This window comes from Sceloporus undulatus, chromosome 4 (assembly GCF_019175285.1).
Source record: "Sceloporus undulatus isolate JIND9_A2432 ecotype Alabama chromosome 4, SceUnd_v1.1, whole genome shotgun sequence".
NCBI classification, from domain to species: domain Eukaryota; kingdom Metazoa; phylum Chordata; class Lepidosauria; order Squamata; family Phrynosomatidae; genus Sceloporus; species Sceloporus undulatus.
The window spans coordinates 50,832,175-50,853,394 of NC_056525.1; the positions used below are offsets into that span (position 1 = coordinate 50,832,175).

At 41.1% G+C, this 21,220-nt stretch overlaps 1 protein-coding gene across 1 annotated transcript in view; it reads left to right on the forward strand.

Moving 5' to 3' along the window:
- Positions 1-21,220, forward strand: part of PPM1J (protein phosphatase, Mg2+/Mn2+ dependent 1J) — a 75,104-nt gene that overhangs the window by 38,206 nt on the left and 15,678 nt on the right. Inside the window, exons 2-4 of the mRNA XM_042464909.1 lie at positions 7,624-7,750; positions 9,581-9,904; positions 16,645-16,757. Coding sequence (XP_042320843.1) covers positions 7,624-7,750; positions 9,581-9,904; positions 16,645-16,757 — 564 coding nt within the window. The remainder of the gene's footprint in view (positions 1-7,623; positions 7,751-9,580; positions 9,905-16,644; positions 16,758-21,220) is intronic.

Genomic DNA, 21,220 nt, shown 5'->3' on the forward strand with positions numbered 1-21,220 from the left:
TTGGTGGGAAGGAAAATGATATCACCAAATAATCGCGATAGAATTTTCTTTATGAATATTTTGGGGTTTAGGAACTTTTTTAAAATTGTTTTTCAATTTTTATTGTAAAGTTTTTAACTGATTTTATCTGTGAGCTGCCTTGGGTTCTTTTCCAGGAGAAAAGTGGCGTATAAATCAATCAAACAAACAAACACACTTTACTTGCCATAGTTTAATTTTCCAGAGAACTGAGATGTATAATTTGATTGAAAGGCTTGGAATTTCTGCTGGGGACATCTAGTCTGCTTCTTTGAACTACAGCAAAGAATTTTCGTACCTCGCAAAACTACCATGGAACCATGGCAATTAAAATGATATCCACCTGCTATAAAATGTGCAGTGCAAAAACAACCATATTTGCCTTTCTTAACCAATCCCACCTTTATCAATACATGTAGATTGGACCTGTAATCTTAATGCTAATAATATATTACAAACAAAAGACAGAACTGTTATCATGGCCCTTGTGCAAGGATGGCCTGCCAATTCACAGACTTTGCTAAACATTGACAGAGAGATGGATACATGGATCTCATAAAAGTGCTAAGTACAAAAAAAAAGTGAGCAAATCCATTTTTCTCTGCACAGATCCAAACCAGATCTGGCGTTAAATGCAACATGGGAGAAAGGGTGAAAGCTGTTTGCCACAGTCCCAGTCTAAATACTACCTCGCCCATAAACACAAAGCACACACATATAAAGGACTTGGTACATTTATGGCACCTCCATTTTACTCCACTATTTCTCCCATGTACACCCAAATAGCTTTCCTGCTTCTGCAGACAAGAGAAAATCTTGGGGGGGGGGGAATATCCCAAAGATCCAAAGATATAAAAATAACCAACAAACAAAAAAAGGTTTTGTGTTTAGCTAATGTTGCACCATGCATGGGTGGATAAATATCTAATTTTGTATTCTGATAAGTTCTACTTTTTTTTTAAAAAAAAAAACACCTACTCAGTGGATAGAAATTCAGAAAGTGAAGCTTTTCCTGGCAAGGAAAATAGAGGAACTGACATCTAGCTGCTGCAGGCAGAGGAATCTTTCTAGAGAAAAATGATTGTTTTCACTGAGACTGTTTTTATTTTTAAAAGTCTATTTTTTGTTTTTGCTCCTCTGGTATCTTGTTTCATATTGCAAAACATAGCCATGGCATTAAACAGAGCTACTTCTGATTTCCAGTATTGTTACATTCATTTCACATATAATAACAATAGTTTCAGTTTCCAGTAAATTGATTGTTCCACTTTTCTTAAGGTGGTCTTACAACTTGCTGTGACCTTAGATTGCCTTTGTTTGTCAAGAAAGCTCTTCTTGTAAGAAGGTTACTAAGGCTCAGACCTGAGATAATGATACATGTTCTAAATATAATTATCTGGGGAGGGGAGTTGTTTTGCTGATTTGATTTTTTTTTTTCCCCTTTAGGGACATTTATTTGAGGAGAGGGACACATTGCCCATTTCTCCCAATTGCACTCTTAAAGCAGTTACTTTTTGAAAAATCATGTTGCAAAACTATAGCTTGCTTCTGTCCAGTCTAATCTAGTCAATGTTTATGAAATGAAAATCAGTGCCACTGAGTTCAATGGGGAAACTAAAGTTTCACTTGGAAATCAGTTTCATAAGTTTGTCCCATGCAAGTAGGTATGTGCTGTAGTTCAGTCCTCAGCTATAGCTCCAGGCATACTTAGAGATTGAATTGAAGCTGCTTCCAGTGGTCCATCTACACTGTAGAAATAATGCAGCTATGACACCACTTTAAGTGTTGTAGCTCCATCATATGGAATCCTGGGATTTGTAGTTTTATAAGGTCTTTAGTCTTCTCTGCCAAAGAGTGCTGGTGCCTCACAAAATCGCAAATTCCAGGATTCTGTAGGATGGAACCATGGCAGTAAAAATGGTGTCAAACTGCATTATTTCTACAATGTAGCTGCACCTCCAAGTGTTCAGAATGGAATCATTTGATTTTACTTTTTGACTGCAACAACACCAGTCTTTTTTGAGCCATTAGTTATGCTAGCTAGGCAGTTCTTAATTCTGTTGTCTAAGAAAGCAACTTTACTAAGATCTGTTTATTTGACTCTAAATAAAGAATTGTGCATGTATTTGCAATTCTATGGCAACCAAATAGACATAACTGTTTGCAATATCAGGTACTTCTCCTTTTTAAGTGTGGATATGGAAGAACCAACAAGCTGTGACTTTTAAATATGCCCATTAGGTGTGACTTCCTTTGGTGTGTATACCTGTGGTTTGGGGGTTCTGTTTTGCTTTGTTTGTTTGTTTGGGATTTTTTAAAACAAATAACAGGTGGAGGAGGAACTGGCTGGGTTGGAAACAATGCATTATGAAAGGGTCCTTAACCCTTTGTTTTTCACTGTTGTCTGTATCCGATTTCAGTTCCACTAGCAGGTGATGGAACAAAACTACATTCTCTCCCACTCATTCTGCCAGGTATAGCTTTATCACTCTTTGAACTGAGTACTGGTACTTAAAATGAATGTGTGTACAGTACTTGTAAGATTTTAAATTAGATTTCCTGCCTAAAGGAACAGGAGATCAAAACTGTCTGATCCATTTGTTTGAGTCACTCTTTTGGTAGCTCTAATTGCTGTCAAGTTGACTTCACCTTATGGTGACTCTGTGAATGAAAGAGCTGAAGATCCACTGTCACCAGGATTCTGTTCAGTTCCTGTAGGCGCAGGGATGTGGCTCACTTGGTTGAGTATCTACCTATAATGGGAAATCCAATAACATCAAAAATCCACCAAACAGTGATACCTTTATTGGGCCAACCAAAATATACTGGGGTCTTTCTCTTTTCCTACTGCCTTCTATCTTACCAAGTACTAATGTCTTTTCTAACAAGTCATGTCCTCTCATTATATGTATGGCAGTCTCAGTTTCACTTCTAGGAAGAGTCCAGGCTTAGTTTCCTTTCCTACCCATTTATTTGTCCTTTTGACAGTCCACGGTATCCACAGAGCTTTCTTCCAGCAAATGAGGAGGAGTTGGTTTGAAATGAGTTGATTTTCCTTCCTATCAGCTTTCTTCAGTCAGCTTCACAAACATGGCAAGATACTGGAAATATGATGGCATGGGTAATCCTTACTGTTGATATTCAATGATATCAACCATGACACTAAGAATCTTGTGTAGAATCCTTCATAGCTGCTTTTCAAGCCCTAGTCTACTGTTTTCTTGACGGCAGTCTTCATGTGATTATGACTGAGCCAAAGCATGGAAATTTTTAAGTATTTCATGTCTTCATTAAAGTATGTAAATCTTTATCATTCATATACAAGAGGTAAGACAGCTGGACACATCCTGTGGGCAGAAAAAAAATCTTCACTGCAATCATAAAAACCATTTGGATTTTCAAGCGTACACCTTTGGCTGAAAAGGAGGAGCAGTGAGACATTTTTTCAGTGCAGTTTTTAGCATGGAAACAGTAAGAAGTCCCCACTGGCCCCTTTTTTCATAATTCACTTATAATTTTTGTCAGTAATTTTCTATCCACAGGGACTTATTTTGTCTTGTTCAGTCTGTATTGAATGCAGAAGTGTTAAAGTTGCAAAAACACCAGTAGGGCTGGCAAGTGAATGCAGTATCTGGAGGGTAAGGGGCCTCAGTGATAATAACCAAAGTTTATGAAGAGACTATTCTTTCTTGTAATGCAAGTCAAAGTAACGTGTCAAATGGAGAGCTCAGGAAGGCCTCCTGATTTCTGGCTGGTATGTTAGGGGGATGGGATGCGCTCAGGGGATGGAGAGATGTCCTCCACACATGCCGACTGACTGCAAACAAAGAGCATCTCCTTGCCCCCTGGCCTGACTGGAAGGCATGGGGGCTATGCATGATTGCGGCTCAGAGGAAGCCCTCCTCACTCCGTCACTGCAGCAAACAAGCCAGGAAAGAGGTCTTTCTCTCTCTCCGGAGCTGCATCCCAGCCTTCAGCAGACTTTCCAGTCAAGACTAGTGAAAGGCTTTCCACTTAGGGGGTGTCCCCATTGGCTTATACTCCGGCTCAAAATCGAATCCAAGGTACACGTTCCATTAGAAACCGAATTACCTAGAACAGTTCTAGAGCAACCCGCAATCGTCCCACTAAAATTTGAATCGTCAATCGGATTTTAATTTAATCGTGTTAAAGGCGTATAACCCGTGTTAAAAAATAGAGGGTCGAACCTACATTTTTTCCTGATTCGAGATAGAAATCTGGTATTGAAATAGGAACGATCAGCCTCAGAAATCGGGTTAGCTGGATGGAGGAGCGGAGGTGCAAGGGCTGGTGGGGGATTGCCCTTCTGTCCCCATCCGTCGTGGCTGTCCCATGTTTGCTTCCCTCACCCTTTGTCCGCTGGGTCTTTCAATAAGAGTAAGGATTTTATTTTATTTTAATGGTTACAGGCGCTTAATCCTCAGCACTTAAGCGCCTGAAGTCCGGCCGCTCAGTGCCTGCATCTGCCAAAGGAACTCTTAAAGGCTTCCCCCGGTGGATTGCAACCTCCCCTCTGTGTGGGGAGAGCCCATTTGTAATGGAGGAGAGGGAGGATGCCCAGCAATCTCTGGGGAAATAGAGCCTTTCCATCTCTCTTTCCCAATCTGGGGAGACACAGGAAACCCTGGTGGTGGTGTGGTGTGTGTGTGTGTGTGGGTATCAGAATTGAACACATTTGTAAGGGAGGAGAGGGAGGATGCACAGCAATCGGGGGGGGGGGAGAATAGAGAGCCTTTCCATCTCTCTCTTTCCCAAAGGAATCTGCCTTCTCCTCTTGATCCCATTTTCCAACCCTGGAAAGAGAATCTTTGGGGAAGAGTGCTCCCTCCCTGGGCTGTCTTGGGAGCCATGAAGCGGGGAGATGGTCCTGCAAAACCCATCCCATAGTTCTCCTCTGGAAACAGCTTGGGTTCCCGAAATTCGCTTTGCCTGCAGCCTCCCCCAGCCTGGGGTCTCTTGTCTTCCAAGGCAGCAGAAGTGCTTTGGGAGGCAGTTTTCCTCTCTCTCCTCACCACCTTTCCCACACAAATAATTGCAGGACTCATAGGCACTTTAAGCGCCTCCTCATTGACTCTTTTATAACAAACCGCGAAATTTAAAAGTGACGTTATGATGACGTTGCTTTGATTGACAGCCCCCAAAATGGTGAGTGGGAATGAAATAAGGCTAAAACCGGTTTATATATACAACCGTTTTATTTGAATAGGAACAAAAGCGGATCACTTAAAGCGAATCAATTGGTAAATGAGAACGAAGAAAAAAAAGTGATTCGGAACGCGGGATAAGACAAGGGTTATTTGAATCGATTTTAACTGATACCGGTGTGATTTTAAACCGTTGTGAAATCGCAAGTGGGAACACCCCCTTAGTGACTGCAAGTGAGGAGCAGCATTTGCCCTACACCTTTCAACAAGAATTATTGGGATGAGAGTAGCACTCCTCTCCTGCAGCCATCACCTAGGAGTGGGAGGCCATCTCTCCATCCCCGGAGCATGGCTGGGGCTGGGATATGTGGTGATATGTGTGCGGGGAGATGGGCACAGGGATGGACAGATGCTCCCATTGTTGAAGTGACGGCAATCAAGGAGGGTATCTCATTAACCTGTCTGGAAAGCACTAGGGGGATGCTGCTCAAGGGGCAGATAAATGCCTCCCCACTTGCAGCCACCATCAGCAAGGTGACACCAAGCATAGTGACACCACTGAATATGAGGGCTCTTCAGGTGGGACTAGGAAGGAATCCTGCCTGAAGCCTTGAATAGTCATTGTTGCCTGTCAGACTTAGCAATACTGGTGTAGATGGCTGAAGGCTCTAACTCAGTATAATGCAACTTTCTGCATTTTTAAAACAAGGGTGGAGGGTTGAAAAATTTTCACCCCTGCGGGGTTAGTTGAGATTGAAGATTTAACCTACAGGTCAGGATTGCTCACTGGGCTCTTTGCAGTAATATCTGAAATAAATTTTTGGTTTCTAATAGTATATTTTGCAATACTTCCCCATTTGCAGGAGGAGAAGGCATTGGCTTGCTTCTAATTTCACTGAAACAGAATTTGTATGATCCCAAAGCATCAACTTTTCCAAAGCTAATGAGAACTGAGTTTTGACTACCTGGACCTTTTCTAACTACGTTTGTTCCTTCCCCTCTGTGTACAACTGCATTTTTGTAATTTGAAAAAAATGGGTACTTTTGGTTTCCTTCTGCTTTTTAAAAATACCTTATTACTTCAGAGTCACATGAGGCATTTCCCAGCTGCTTAGCTTTGGGAAGGTTTGTCTCAGAGGAAATTTTAAAATTCCTGTGAGGTCTTTTCCAGCCATTCTTTAATGACAAACCATTTTTGCTCTACAAACAGAATTGTCCAGTGCTTCCTGCTTTACATCTCTACAACTTCTTCCCACAGAGTTGATTTTTCTGACTAATATGAATGTTACTCAATTTTTTATAGCCAAAAGGAGCAAAAATGAACCAAAAAGAAACTATTTATTTTAGGCAAAAAAGAACTTCTGGTTCATGTTACTCATTCAGTTCTCTATTGTGGGAACCGTTGACTGCTAGTAGTCACATTCTTGATGGAGTCCTCTTTCAGTACTTTTTCAGCAAAGATAAAGGATTTGAACAAAGTTCTAAAGCAACAGTTTGCTACAGGGAGCTGATCAGCTAGTATACTGTCACCAGAGATAGAGCTATATTTGAAGGTAGCTTGAAAGAGATAGAAAAGTGGATCCGAACTGACAGTTTTTAAGTTCTACCTCAAAAGGCATCGGGTAGCTATTCCATCTTTCCTTCCTCAATACATTGTTCCATGGAAAGAAAGAAAAAAGATAAGAAAAGCAGTGAGAGTACATAGGAGAATTAGAAAGATGATAGCAACTGCAAGGCCCCTTGTAAAATGCCTTTATTTAAGGCACAACAATTGTAAAATAGAAGCTTCTTTGGGTTCCATTTGAGGCTTTTTTCAAACCCTTCCCCTGACCTATTTATTGAATTTTGTGGGATGTCATTAACCTATAGTTGTAGCCCTCCCTTGTTTTTCCACTGATTGTTCCATTATTTTTCTTACCATGGAAAATCTCTTACAAACACACCAGAGCAGGGGCAGTTCTTAGGCAATATGAAGTAGCTTGTTCCTGTGGAAACAATCTGAGATAACAAAATGCATTGAGCGTCTTCTCATGCAAAGATCCTCTTTGTGAGTGCTTTCAGATCAGATTTGACTGTGCAATCATGCTCTGTCATTAATGAACATTCATAGAATACCTGGAGTATGTTGTCTTCCATTTGCAGCCCTACCATGTTTTGTCAATGTTTCTTCCATCCTCTTTTTTTTACTTTACCCTTAAGAATCTCTTAGGAAAATTTGAAATATGTGCACTATGCTTCCTTGATTGTTTGTGGTAGAATCCTTCCCCATGGAAGCATCTTCAGATCATATTTTATTTTTAGGAAATCATTTCATTTGCCTTCAGCTTAGCTTGTTCTTTGTGCAAGGGAGTATACAGTCAGACAAAGGCACTGAACAAATAAAACACTTTGCCCTTAAGCCCATCTTATTCTGCTTTCTTTATCTCTCTTTCCTGTTCAGGGTGATAAATGCTGGCAAAAGCCAGCACAATGAAGACCAAGCTTGCTGTGAAGCTGTGTTTGTGGAAAAGAGACGCAGGCTGAGAACTAACCCAGTTCTCAAGGAAGTTTCTGGAGACCCAGAAGAGGTGAGCAATGTGACAACCTTAGCTTCTTCTGATAGCAGTACTTTCTCTCCTATTTGGGATGGGAAAGTAGTTCCAGGCCCTAGCAACTCATTGCCATTGTATCTTCATGCAAGATATTAGCTGCTTTATGGGTCTCAGCTTGGCACATCTTCTAAGTCTTAGACATATGAAAATACTCCACCCTATCCCCACTAGTACCTCAGAACTTTGTATTTACCTCAGATAAACCAGTTTTCCTCTGCACTCCCTTTCAGAGTGGCACAATGTTACTTCCCATGAGCATTTTGAGAGGGACTGTAGGAGAAAATGAGGGTATTTGGACTTGCTATGAGGGGCTGTGGCCCACGAGGATCTGGAGGGGGATTGCCCACCCCATTTTACCATCTTTAGGCCAGAATTTGGAAATGTTACTTTAGGGGACTACGGTTCTCAGAGTCCTCTAGCCAGCATGGCCTCTGGTCATGCTAGCTAGATGAATTCTGAGAGATGTCATTCAAAAAGTAACTTTTCAAAGCTCTACTGTGGTCCTGTAGTTGTATGGAAAGGAAGGCTTTATATGCATAGAAATGGCAGTGAGTTACACAAATTCTTTCCATTTGCCATTATCACAGGAATCAACACAGATTGCATTTAAAAAAGGAATACAAAGTGAGCCTGTTGGGCTGCTAGGATGGATGTAAACCATATGGAGTCTCTGAGGCAATGACTGAATATATTCCAAACTCAAAGAGGCAGCAGAGCTCTGCCATCTCACTACTCTTCGCCTATTTAGTAGAAACAGATCAAATCTTTTGCAGCAAGCCAGTTCTTTAATTTGTAGTATTTGAACTAGAAACTGCTACAGTATATTGTTGTTGTTTTTTTTAAAGGAAATCTGTTTTTCTCAGTTACCATGGCATCTAATGTTGGTTTCCATTTTTAGCCAAAGAAACCTAGGGATATATCATCAACCTCAAGGATACATGTTCCTGGCATTCCCCATCTGTCCTCTGACCCTTCTCTTCCCATGCCATTTATTGCCTGAGGCAAAGGATGAGATAGAAGCCACTCGTACATTTCACATACAGAAGTTGACTGGAATGCCAGTTTACTTTTAATTCAATATTGACAATGGGATAGTACTTTCCACATCACTGAAAGCAGCAAGCCAGTCTAAGGAATCAGGATAGGCTGCTTGGCACCCATACACAGTTCTGTCTCCAAAACAGTGGCATCTTGACTCCCATGTCAGATGTCAGTAAATCCACTCCAGGTTTTAATCCACACTTTAAGGAGCTGTCCAGTTTGATGAACCCTATTTTCAGATACTGTAAAGTTTACATAAAACCTGGAGTGGATTCACTGACCCCTGTGACAGTAAAGTCACCATTGGTCTCTGCTTCCAAGAAAAAGGAGCATCTGGGAGACAATCACATGCAGCTTCCAGGATTCTGTGGGATACAATCATGGCAGTTAAAGTGGTGTCAAGCTACTTTATTTCTGCACATGGATACACCCATAGATGTATGAACTCTTAGATATTGTGTTTGCTTCATTTTCTCTGTCTCCACTGTCAAGTCACTGGGCTGGCAGGCAAGGAATGACATTCACTCCTGTACCATGTATACATATTTGCACAGGGGGCTTAAATTGATCTCTAGTGCAGAAGTTGAACACTGTTCCAACCTTGAGCTGCAAAGCTTGCAGAATTATACAGCAGCATAGTAGTTCCATCTCTTTACCCTTTCAACCCTCATATCTGACTGCTTGGCCTCATTTCTAGAGTAATTATTTTTCTATTATTATTATTATTATTATTATTATTATTATTATTATTATTATTCCCTTCAGGTCAGCAAAGGCCTGTGCTTTTATTACTGGGGCTTGTTTGATGGGCATGCTGGAAGTGGAGCTGCAATCATGGCCTCCAAGCTGCTTCACTTTCACATCCGGGACCAACTCCAGGACTTGGTAGACATCTTACAAGACCCGTCCGCCCCTCCAATCTGCCTGCAGGATGGTTCCAGGACATTTGTAGCAGAAACAAACAAGGCTCCTCTGGCAGAAGAATATGCTGAAGTCCCAAATAATGCTTTGCCACGCTTTCATATGGAAAAGGTGGTTTCCCATGAGAGTTTGGTAGTGGGAGCCATTGAAAATGCATTCAAGCAGATGGTAAGTCAATTAAGGAAATGTGAAAAGGGGAGATGCTTGTAAGAGGGATGTTGTAATAGGACTACTGAGACTCCCAAATCATTTTCCTGGCCTGGTGCAGAACTTTGGAAAGTTGCAGCTGAAGCTGCAAGAATCATGCTATCTTGGTTTAAAAGGGCACATTGCAGTTGAAACAGTCAGTTGGCTGATCCCAATTGAGAAGTGGAAAGCAGTGGCTAGATTGGGGAGACAACCTGTGTCCCTTCAGATGTTGCTACATTCTAGTTTACAGCTGTTCCAAACATTGGCCATGCTATCTGGAGGATGATAGAAGTTGTAATCCAGCATCATACAGAGAGCTAAAAGGCTGGGTTTGTACATGGGACACCAAGGGTATTAAAAATAAATCTATCCTTGACTTTGAAACTGGCCTAGTAGTTTTTGATAAGTAATTTCACATAACCTAGTGTATTGCACAGGTTTAAATCTGATAAGGATAATCTTTTAAATTAAATAAACTTAAACCAAAATATTACATAGTTCTAAAAGGACACATACATAAAAAATAATGGATTACAAGACATAAAATCTACAATAAAATATAATCAAATTCATAAAAGGAATAACAAAGTTGTAACAACACTAAAATGTGTGCATATGTAAAAATTCTCTACCTATTGAAACCTACATATTGAGAAGGGTAACCGTGATAACAAGTCCTTCCATAATTTATTGTTTATTGTTGGAATATAATAATTATCATTATTTATACTAATATAATAAAGGCAGCTTTATTTCATACAGGGGATATAAGGGTTTGTTTGTTTGTTTGTTTGTTTGTTTAAAAAAACCATTTAATAATAACAGCAATAACACTCTTACTTGACATTGAAACAAGCCAAGTGACCTTGGATAAGTTATTCACTCTTAACCAGTGCATCTCACAAGTTTAAATCAGGTAAGGATAGTTTGATGCCCATCTTTGATGTCCCATCATTTGGGACAAATAATGAAAAAGGACATTTGAATAAATAACAATGCCCTGTATGCACAGCCCCTACAATAACAGGCATGAAATGAAGTGCAAGCTGGAAAGAGCACAAAGACCAGAATGTGTTCCGATCCTGCCTGGCTATCTTCCATCTGGAATGTGCATTCACTTCCTTTTGCAGCCAAGATGCTGACATGGCTTCTCATGACTATTTTGGTCTGGCAGGGTATTTGCTTACCTAGCTGCAGCTCATGAGTCTGCTTTGGTTGACTGTCCCCTTCTGTAGCTATGCCCTGAGAGGACAGAGTTTCGGTATCTCTGGATAAGCAGGCAATAAACTACATTAAAACCTACACACTAAAAAACAGTTTGAGAGCCAGTGTGATGAAATGGTCAGGGTCATGGCCTAGGACTTGAGAAGTCCAGTGAAAGTTCCCAGTGTCAGAAAAACTCACAGAGTGACCTTGGGCCAGTCTCTCTCTCTTTCTCTCTGCAGAGCTCTACCTTTCAGGGTTCTTTTCAGGATAAAGAAGAGTGGAGTACAACCATGTGCATTGTCTTGAGCCCATGTCAGAAAGCGTGGTGGTGAAAATGAAAGTAATAAATAAGTAATAAACATAGCAGTTTAGTTGCTGTGGCTCCCACCAAAGCATCCTGGGAATTGTACCATGATGAGACTGCTGAGAAGTGATTTTCAACCCTCTCTCATAAAACAATGAAAAAGGAAAATATTTAGTTTTAGATTACTTTTAGTTTAAATAATTAGTTCAGAGTGTGGTAGAGATGTTTCTGGAAAGTATTTAGATGCAAGCAAATCTCTCTAGTGAGACTCAATGGACAAAGAGGACATTACTGTAACAGTCATAAGCCTGTGAAAACACACTTTCAGAAGATAAGGAAGATCAGATAGCAAAAGAGCTTTTCTGGAAACATGATTCTTGCTGATAAAACAGATATGGAGATTTGCACAAAAACACAACCAAAATCATGTTACTGGGTTAATGTAGTAGAAACACATCGTTTTCAGCATAACAAGCTGTAGCTGTTGTGTAATTGCACACCATTCTTTTTTCCTATATTCATCTCAGGCAGAATGATGAATGGGAGTGTGTGGAAGAATGTTCCATGGGAACAGCTTAACACAGGTTTAATTTAGGAATAAGTCAGGTAACAGGCCTGTGTTGTCTGGCAGAGTGTATGTAACTTACCTTTAACAGTGAGAGCTTGCAGTAAAAATCCTCTGCATCATCATTAGGGAATCTTTTTGGAGCCTGTGGACAAAATTCCAATTCAGGAAGGGTCTTGGGGGCCATTTCTAAAATAAATTAAAAATTAATTTTTTTATTTCTATCCTGCTTTTTGCCAAGCAATCAAAACGGCATACAACAAGTTAAAAAAACAACCATATATATCCAGTACCCCCCCTTAAAACAAGATTAAACAGATTTCTAGCAGTATATGTACCTAAAAGTATAGCATGGTACCAAAATAAGGTGAGCAGGACCAAGTATAATTCTTGCCACTTTGGACATTATTTAACCAACCTACGAAGCCCTACTGTTTAAGTCCAGGCTACCCAGACATACCATATCTCGCTGTACAAACATGCCCTGATTCTGAGATTTTTAGGAAATGCCATTCTTTAAGTGCATGTCTGCAATAGCAATTTATACCAATTTCCACCTGTCCTCATGTCATCTTGTTCATATGATGCAGGACCAAAGCCCCGATTTGACTGTGGACTGTCTTCACAAGGGAAGGCCAATTCTGTCTCAAATACAGGCTGTTCTTGCCTTAAACTGCATTTTAAAAACTCACTCCAGAGAACACACATGCAAGTCTTGAGCGATGATTACTAAGAGTCGGTTTTGCTAGTTCCTTCCTCTGAAATACAGCCTATACCTACAGAACCTGGTATTCATTGGTGGTCTCATCCAAGTACTAACCAGGGCTGACTCTGCTTAGCTTCTAAAATCAGATAGGATCTGGTGCCTTTAGAGTATTTAGGCCTTATCATTGTGTCATCTAGTACAGGATAAATGTGATATTTATGTTCTACCATATTGTCACTACTTAAAAAAAACTGTTTGGCTTTTGAAAATTTCCACAGGTCACTCTGCTGCACTTTTTTTGTATGTTATAATAATTAATCATACACATATGACCCTTAAGATGTCATATCCTGTCTGATCTTGGAAGTTAACCAGGGTCAGCCCTGGTTAGTACTTAGATGGGAAGCCACCAATGAATACCAGGTGCTGTAGGCTATATTTCAGGGGAAAAACCTGGCAAAACCACCCCTGAGCATTCTTTGCCTTAAAAACCCTATGAAATTTCTGGGGCTGCCATAAATCAACAGGCAACTTGAAGGCACATATACGCGCACATTTTACAAATTAACTTTGTTTACACTAATTTTTTTCTTTGCATTCCTTTTTTAAAATTTTTGTTTGTTTGCCCCAAATACTAATGGGAACAGCAATGGTTCTACTGAACTGATTGCTCTCTACTTTCTTTTTGTAAGATAGTCTTTCTCAGACCCTATCCTGGAAAAACACCCACTGCGAACTAGGACTGATGTGTGGGCAGAAACTTCCTCTGTGCTGTTCAAATATCATGATATTATCATCTTGAAAGTAGAACCTAGCGCATACAAATGGATGATATTGCTGAAGTGGCATATGGTGCTTTGCAAGATTGTTGGGCATACTGAAGCCATGCAAACTCAGCCCCTTGATGAGGAATCCACTATCAGGGAAGAGAAACTGTTGTTAAAAAGGAAAAAGAGAGGTATTTGACCAGGCTCAGCTGCTATTAGCCCCAGGAGAGCAGCAATGGGAGCTTCCGTCCTGGAGATAATAACAGCTTTGGGAGGGGGTATTTTTTCTTAGTATTACAGTAGGAGGAAATGTTTAACCCTCCTTCCTGGTGTACTGCAGGCCCAATTCCTCCACTCCCCCACCAGCTATTTAAAGACAACAATTGCAAGCATCTGTTAATTGCTAACTCACAATGAACATGATCTCTAGTTTGGTGTAAAGTAGAAGAGATGACAGGTGGGGGTGGACTGAAATTGAAATCTCTCTTTTTTAAGAGAATCTCTCTTTTCAGAGACACCAAAAAGTGCAGATTAGATAACATGGGAATTCTTAAAAGGAGATGAATTGGAAGGTCATATGATCTTAGAATAAGGAATAAGGTCCTTATAATAAGGAATAAAGTCTTAGAGGAGGAATCTCTTCATATAATAAAACATAGGTCTAAGAATCCTGTTATGTTCCTTAACTAAAGAATTAAAGATAAAAACTGAAATGGTTCTGAAAAGAAATATATAAACGACTGGCTTATGCAGTGGTGTCACTAGGGTTGGTGTCACTCGGTACAGTAACTCATGCTGTCACTATTGACCTCCTCCCATTTCACACCATTCAGAATCCTTAGTAATGCTTTTTTGCACTAATGTTAGTTGTTAATTGTAATTGCCATATATCACTGAATGTAATGCTAATAGTTTTGATATAAGCAACTAGCAAAATGAAAATTATACCTTCAAATTACACTATCATATGCACAATCTAAATGCATTTACATATAAATGTGATGTTTTAAAAGAAATAAGAAATAAAATTTCAAATTTGTATTTTTTTTAAAAAATCAGTTTTTTATATTTGAAATTTTAATTTTAAAAAAATCTATGGCCTCTCCTTTTTCCTCCCACTGAGCTTCACCCCATTTCCACCATCTCCTAAAGCATTTTAAAGGGAAGCAGATGAATGCCACAGCCCATTTCTGCCAAAAGGTAGTTGTCTGAGGAGCAATGGTATCACCCCCCCCCAAGGGGTGCCCCGGGGTGCATGCTCCCCCCCCCCCCCCTTAGTGATGCCACTGGCCTTATGGACTACCAGAAAACTGATTTTTTTTTTTATTTAAACACATTTTTAGTTATCAATTGATTGCTCCAGACACCTTAGGGGTGGCAGGGCAGTGAAAGCCTTTTATCAAAATGGTAAAGTTTTATTTTAAATTAATTCTGTTTTTAATTGGATAGATCACTGAGTGGTTTTAAAACCTTTTTTAATAACTGGTTTTCAGCTGTATTTTGTCTTACTATGTTGTGAGCTGCCATGGCCTAGCTTCATAGGTGGACTGGAAGATATACATGTAAAATGCATGAGTGCCATCATTGTCAGTTATCAGTGATATCCATGTGGGTTATTTTTCTCTTTAAGATTTCCTGTTTTGCAATCCATACAAACAGAAACCAAGAAAGCAGTCAGTTTCTGTACATATACATCTGAAAGGGAAGTGCCATGATTTCTATACAAACATATGCCATTTATAGCAGAAGAGGATGGCCATGTGTCCTGGCCTACATAGGGAAGTGCGAGAGGAGTGAAACTAAGCACTGTCAGCTAGCACTTTGGGTACTGGTGGAGGTAAGGGAGGACTTTCTTATATGCAGGTTTTAAACTTAAATTTTAGCAAGAAAATAGTGCCTTTGGCAATCCCTATCAGTGTCACCTCCCACCTGTTGCTCCTCTGAAGAGCACATCTTTTCATTGATGGAAAAGCCATCAATACGTAACCAATCACACTGCCATTCAATTTCTGCATAGTTGCAGTAAGTGACAATCCACAACAGTTTCAACATTGGACAGTCACATGGTGTCAGTCTCCACTTTTCCCACTCCCCCATTTTTTTTCACTTTCTTGTCTTCGTTTTTTACTAAATTGCATTCCTGTAACTCCAGAATTGTATTATAAATATTTTTAAGGGCATTCTAGGTAGGGTATAGGGCAGGAAGATGGGGTTAAGAGGGAATGTAGAAAAGAGATGGCTGGACTGCCAATGGCACCAAAAGTCCTCAGTCGTGCTGTTGAAAGCATGTGTGATAACAAAAACTCTAAAACTCATATATCTTCATTCTCTTAAAATAATGTAATTGGGGCAAGATAAGGCTCATGTGATCAATTCTGGAGAAGTGAAATACAGATTCCCAGGTTTAAAAAGTCCATGACTCGTAAAAAGGTCCTAATTCCCTTCTGACCCAGTTCCCTTCTGATGAAATAGAGGAGGTAAGGAGACTGTAAAACCTCTGTGGACCAGATTAGGGCCATGAACCAGGGTTTCCTCACTCCTCTCCTGTATAAAAAGGCTGTACAGTCCAAGTATAGTTTAAATCTAGAGAACAAAGCAGAGGTGGCATTGCCCTTCAGCATTTTTTGAGCAAGGACACAGGTCACCTTGTCACAATCTTCCCATTATTGTGAAATGTATTGTGTTTCTATTTAAATTGTAGTCCTCATTTCAAAAGTTGCATATGCAAAAATATTTAAATATTTGTCATCTCTCTCTTATCTTTTGTCATACTTTTTAATTTCTTTTCCTTTTCCTTGTTTGTCCTGCTGAAAGTGAAGAGGACCTCTAACTGAAGCAATATTTTGTTCTTAGATATTTGTTTATTTATTTCTTCCATTTATTTCTCATCTCTCAGTCTAGGGAGCTTAAAGTGGCATACAAGGTCCTGCCCATTTTCATGCTTCCAACAATTCTGGGAGTAGATTAGCCTGAAAAATAGTGAGACACTCAACAGTACCCAGTATGCTGCATATCAAATGGAGGATTTGATTCTAGGTTCCATGGTCTCAGTCTCAAACCACTACTTCACAATACCTTCCCCATTTTTATGCAGTCATTAAATTCTGTCTCTTTGTATTCATATCAGGCATGTTCCACCTGTGACTTTCTTTTTTCTTTCTGTCTCCTCAGGACAATCAGATTGAGCAGGAACGGGTGTCCCGGCATACATCAGGTGGCTGTTGTGCCTTGGCTGTTGTCTATCTCTTGGGGAAGTTCTATGTGGCCAATGCAGGTGATAGTAGGTAGGAAGGGGTGAGGTGCATGGATTCTTTCTTGCTTAATCATAGCCATCCAAACCATGCTGTCACCAGAAAGATGGGGGGTTTTTTTCTTTCACAGTAGAAATGAACTTAAGTGTTTCCCAGTCCTAGCAGCCAATTGGTTAGGGAGCTCAAGAGAAATCTGTCTTTCAAAATTACACCAGCCTGAGACTACTAGGAAGAGGAAGTTGAATGGAGACGTCTGAGACAGTTGTATGTTACACTCAGATAAACATAAATTATTGAGGATTTGTGTGGTTTGGGAGAGGGTGGCTCCCAATTACATTCTGTGCTCACCTTGGTGCGGTCCACACTGTACATAAGGTAAACCACCAGTGCTGGGAAGTGATGGTACTGATACATGAAAGCTTAGTTTAAAAAACAGATGTGAAGGTGGGACTTTGGTTAAGCCTCTGTAGAAAATTAATTTTTATAGTTATTTATGACCAATACTTTTTTTATCTGTTCAGAAAGGTGTTGAAATTAGACATCTGAAGAAATAAAACCAACACATATACTCTTCCAGGTGCTCAGACTATATGGATATCACACACTCAGAGTCCTAGGCACATAGAACCTCTTTGTCAAAGGCTATGGAGCCATGTTATATTGCAGGTAGGGCCAGAGGTGTGGTCCCACTGTCCCTCTTTACATGGATAACACATAAAGGGGCTAAGGAATAGTTGTTAAATCATTTCAGTCATGTGGATAAACCCCTAATTTATTCCATGTTCATATGTCACACTAAGCCATGATTTATGTTAACTATTGTTTCTTTTTTTAGTCATGGATGCAGCAAACAATCTAGACCCTCCTATCCTCATTTTATGGGTTTTTAACCTCTCTAGTCCCTTTTGTCAATTTCCATTTCCAGTGAGAAACTGGGGAAACATGTAGGACAAGGCACTATTCTGGGTTCAGACAAAGCAACTATCCATGATTTAAAAGCCCAAAATACATAACCAACTACACATAATGGCTTCTAATTTTGGCTTGTGATTTCCTAACTAACTAACCATGATTTGATTGTGGGGATGGGTTCAAACAGAGCAGCAAGCAAGACTTCAACAAACCACAACTTGGCTTGTTGTTACATGTGACCACAACCACTGTGTCCTTTGTTGTAATTGTTATTACTCTTTCAATGTCATATTACCAATTGTAATTTGGTGGTTACAAAACATTAAATCTCTTGGATTATTTATGAATAAAAATAGATTAGTGATGTTAACTGCGGTAAAGCAAACTATCTGAAGTAATAAAACCAATATATTTTGGGGAGCAATCAAGTATTAACTTTGTCTCCCCACTGAATTTTATCCCTTTTCTATTCTGCATGTAAATTTGTTTGTGAGCCTTCATAGTGCTCATCATAGAAGTTTTTTTAAGGAAGGAGCTTCTAAGAGGGTCCTGTATTGTTTTAAATCACCCCGTTTAACTGTTTTTTAATCCTTTTTAAGTTTGTGTTTTAAATTGTTTTAATAATATTTATAGTTTAAATTTATTTGTATGTTGACTTTTTGTATGTTTTAAACTATATTGTAATAATTTTAATTTGTAAGACATCTGGAGTCTTGGTCTTGAGAAAAATGAGGGTTATAGATGATGGTGGTGCTGGTGGTTCTACATGGGAAATAGTAATAATACCCTTCTCTAGGCACATTGAAAAAGTCAGGTGCAACACAAATGGATGGAGTGTAAAATAGGTTAGATGAAAAGCTTAGGGACTGCTAAGTCTAATGAGCACAACAGAATTTTCACCAATGGAAAATACTGAACACAAGCTTCTGGCAAAGACAAGTTCATACACTTGGTGCTCCAGTCATATGAAAACTTTTCATGAAACCAAATGACTTTTAAAATATGTTTTAAAATATTCTATAGTTTTTATGGAAGTTATAAATAAACATAAGGGCTTGAACAGACAGGCCAAAATAAAGCTGCTTCGGGTCACTTTGGAGGTATGCTGTTTAAATGCTGCATGTGTCCTAAGAGGCCGGTAGCCGCACCAAAGCCACGCTCCAGTCCTAAAGACTGGAGCACAGCCTTGGTGCAGCTTCTGGCCTCTTAAGATGCATATGTCATTTAAACAGCATACCTCCAAAGCAGGGGTCGGCAACCTACGGCCCGCGGGCCGGATTCGGCCCGCCGAGGCCTTTCTGCCGGCCCCCACACAGTCCTGCCGCCAATTGTCGCCGTTTCTGCACCGCTCCGGGCGCCATTTTATTTTTCAAAATGGCGGCCGAAGTCTCGTGCGACCTTTCCCAGTATGGGAAAGGTCGCGCGAGACATCGCCGCCATTTTGATAAACAAAATGGCGGCGGAGGAGGAAGAGGAGGGCCGCGCGGCCTGGGGTGGAGGAGGCAAAGGATGAAGACCAGCGGCGCCCTCCCCTGCCTCCCCGCGGGGCTCTGTGCGGCCCTCCCCGCGGGGCTCCGCGGGGCCCTCCCTGCCTCCCCACGGGGCTCTGCGCGGCTCCACGCGGCTCTCCCTGCCTCCCCACGGGGCTCCGCGGGGCTATCCCCGCCTCCCTGCGGGGCTCTGCGCGGCTCTGCGCGGCCCTCCCCGCCTCCCCACGTGGCTCCGCACGGCCCCACGCTGCCCACCTCCTCCTCTGTCTCCTCCGTCCTGCCCCCAGGCCGCGCGGCACATGGAGGAGGGGGAAGAGAAGAAAGAAGAGGAGGAGGAGGAAGAGGAGGGAGGAAGAGCAGGGGGAGGCAGCAGCAGGAGGAAGAGGAGATGGGGGCAGCAGGAGGAGGAAGAGCAGGAGGAGGAAGAGGAGATGGGGCAGCAGGAGGAGGAAGAGCAGGAGGAGGAAGAGGAGATGGGACAGCAGGAGGAGGAAGAGGAGGGAGGAAGAGGAGATGGGGGCAGCAGGAGGAGGAAGAGGAGAGAGGAAGAGGAGATGGGGGCAGCAGGAAGAGGAAGAGGAGAAGGTGGTGAGTGGCCAGAGGCCACATGGGTTTTTTTGTTTTATTTTGCATTCTTTTTAATTGCTAACAAGTCTCCCTGCTTTGAGAATGATAGTGTGGTGATGATGATGATGATGACAATGATGATATAAGCCAGAATGAGAGGCATGGAGGCACTGTTTCTGAAGCCAAGAGAGTGTCACCTTCCAAAGTGTGTTTTGTGTAGTTTTAATGCTAACAAGTCTCCCTTGCTTTGACAATGATAGTGTGGTGGTGATGATGATGAGTCAGCTTGAGAAGCATGCAACTACTGTTTCAGAAGCTGAGAGAGTGTGACCTTGCAAAGTGTGTTTTGTGTGCTTTTAATGCAGGTTGGGGGTGTTTGTCCAGAAAGGGACCGAGGAGGAGAGGGCGGGCACATGCCTCCTCCTCCTTGCAGGGCTTCGGTGGAGGCTCCGCCCCAGAGGGTGGCTCCGCCCCAGACGGTGGCTCCGCCCTGGAGGGTGGAAGCTCCACCCCCAGCATGCAGCCCCGCCCCAGAGAGTGGAAGCTCCACCCCCCGGCTTCGGCCCCCCGACTTGTCTGAGGGACACCAACCCGGCCCCCGGCTCCAAAAGGTTGCCTACCCCTGCTCCAAAGTGACCCAAAGTAGCTTTATTTTGGCCTGTCTGTTCACTCCTTAAGATTCCAATGAAAGCTGGAAGTTTGGTAGCTGAGCAAAGTGTACCAACCACATAAACTCAAAAGAACTGTGTTTCCTTTCTTGGTCAAAAGAATCTTGTTATGTCTAAAAACTGTCACATGTCTCCCTTTCTCTTTCTTTTCCAATATGAAATAGGTAAATGTGGCATAGTGGTTCGGGGTGTTTGACTCTGGAGACCAGGGTTCAATTCTCCACTCAGCCATGAAACCCACTGGTTACACTCTCTCAGCCCCAGGGGAAAGGCAAAGGGAAACTTTCTCTGAACAAATCTTTCCAAGAAAAAAACATGATAGGTTTGCTTTAGGGTCTCCAGTAGTTGGAAATAACTTGAAGGCACATAATAACAGCAAAAAGTAAATAATGCTATTTGGGGTATGGATTTTGCACACTTTACTTAACAAACACTTGATCTTATGAAGTTTGGTGGTGAGGACCCATGAAGTTGGCCATGCTTCTCTTCTCATGGTCTTCCTTCATTTTTCTGCTCTGTTTTCTAGCACAAATTACATCCCACTTCCCTTCCTTTTGTTATCTGTCTGAACAGGATGCTTCTCAGTCTTCAACTGTTCTTCTGTTGAAACCCATAATAGGAATTCAGCTAATGTCTCCTTGAATTATAGCTGAGAAACTACAGTAGAATAGAAAGGTTTCAGAACAACATGCTGATAGACATCATTTTTTCATTATGAAATGTATATAAGCTTTGATGTTCTTTCTCAGGATTTCCCCAATTATACTGGCACCCACACCTCAAAATAATTTGATAAATGTAAGAAAGAAACAGGTTTTCAAGGATCTTCTGTTCTATAGAAGGATGGTCATGCTAGTTT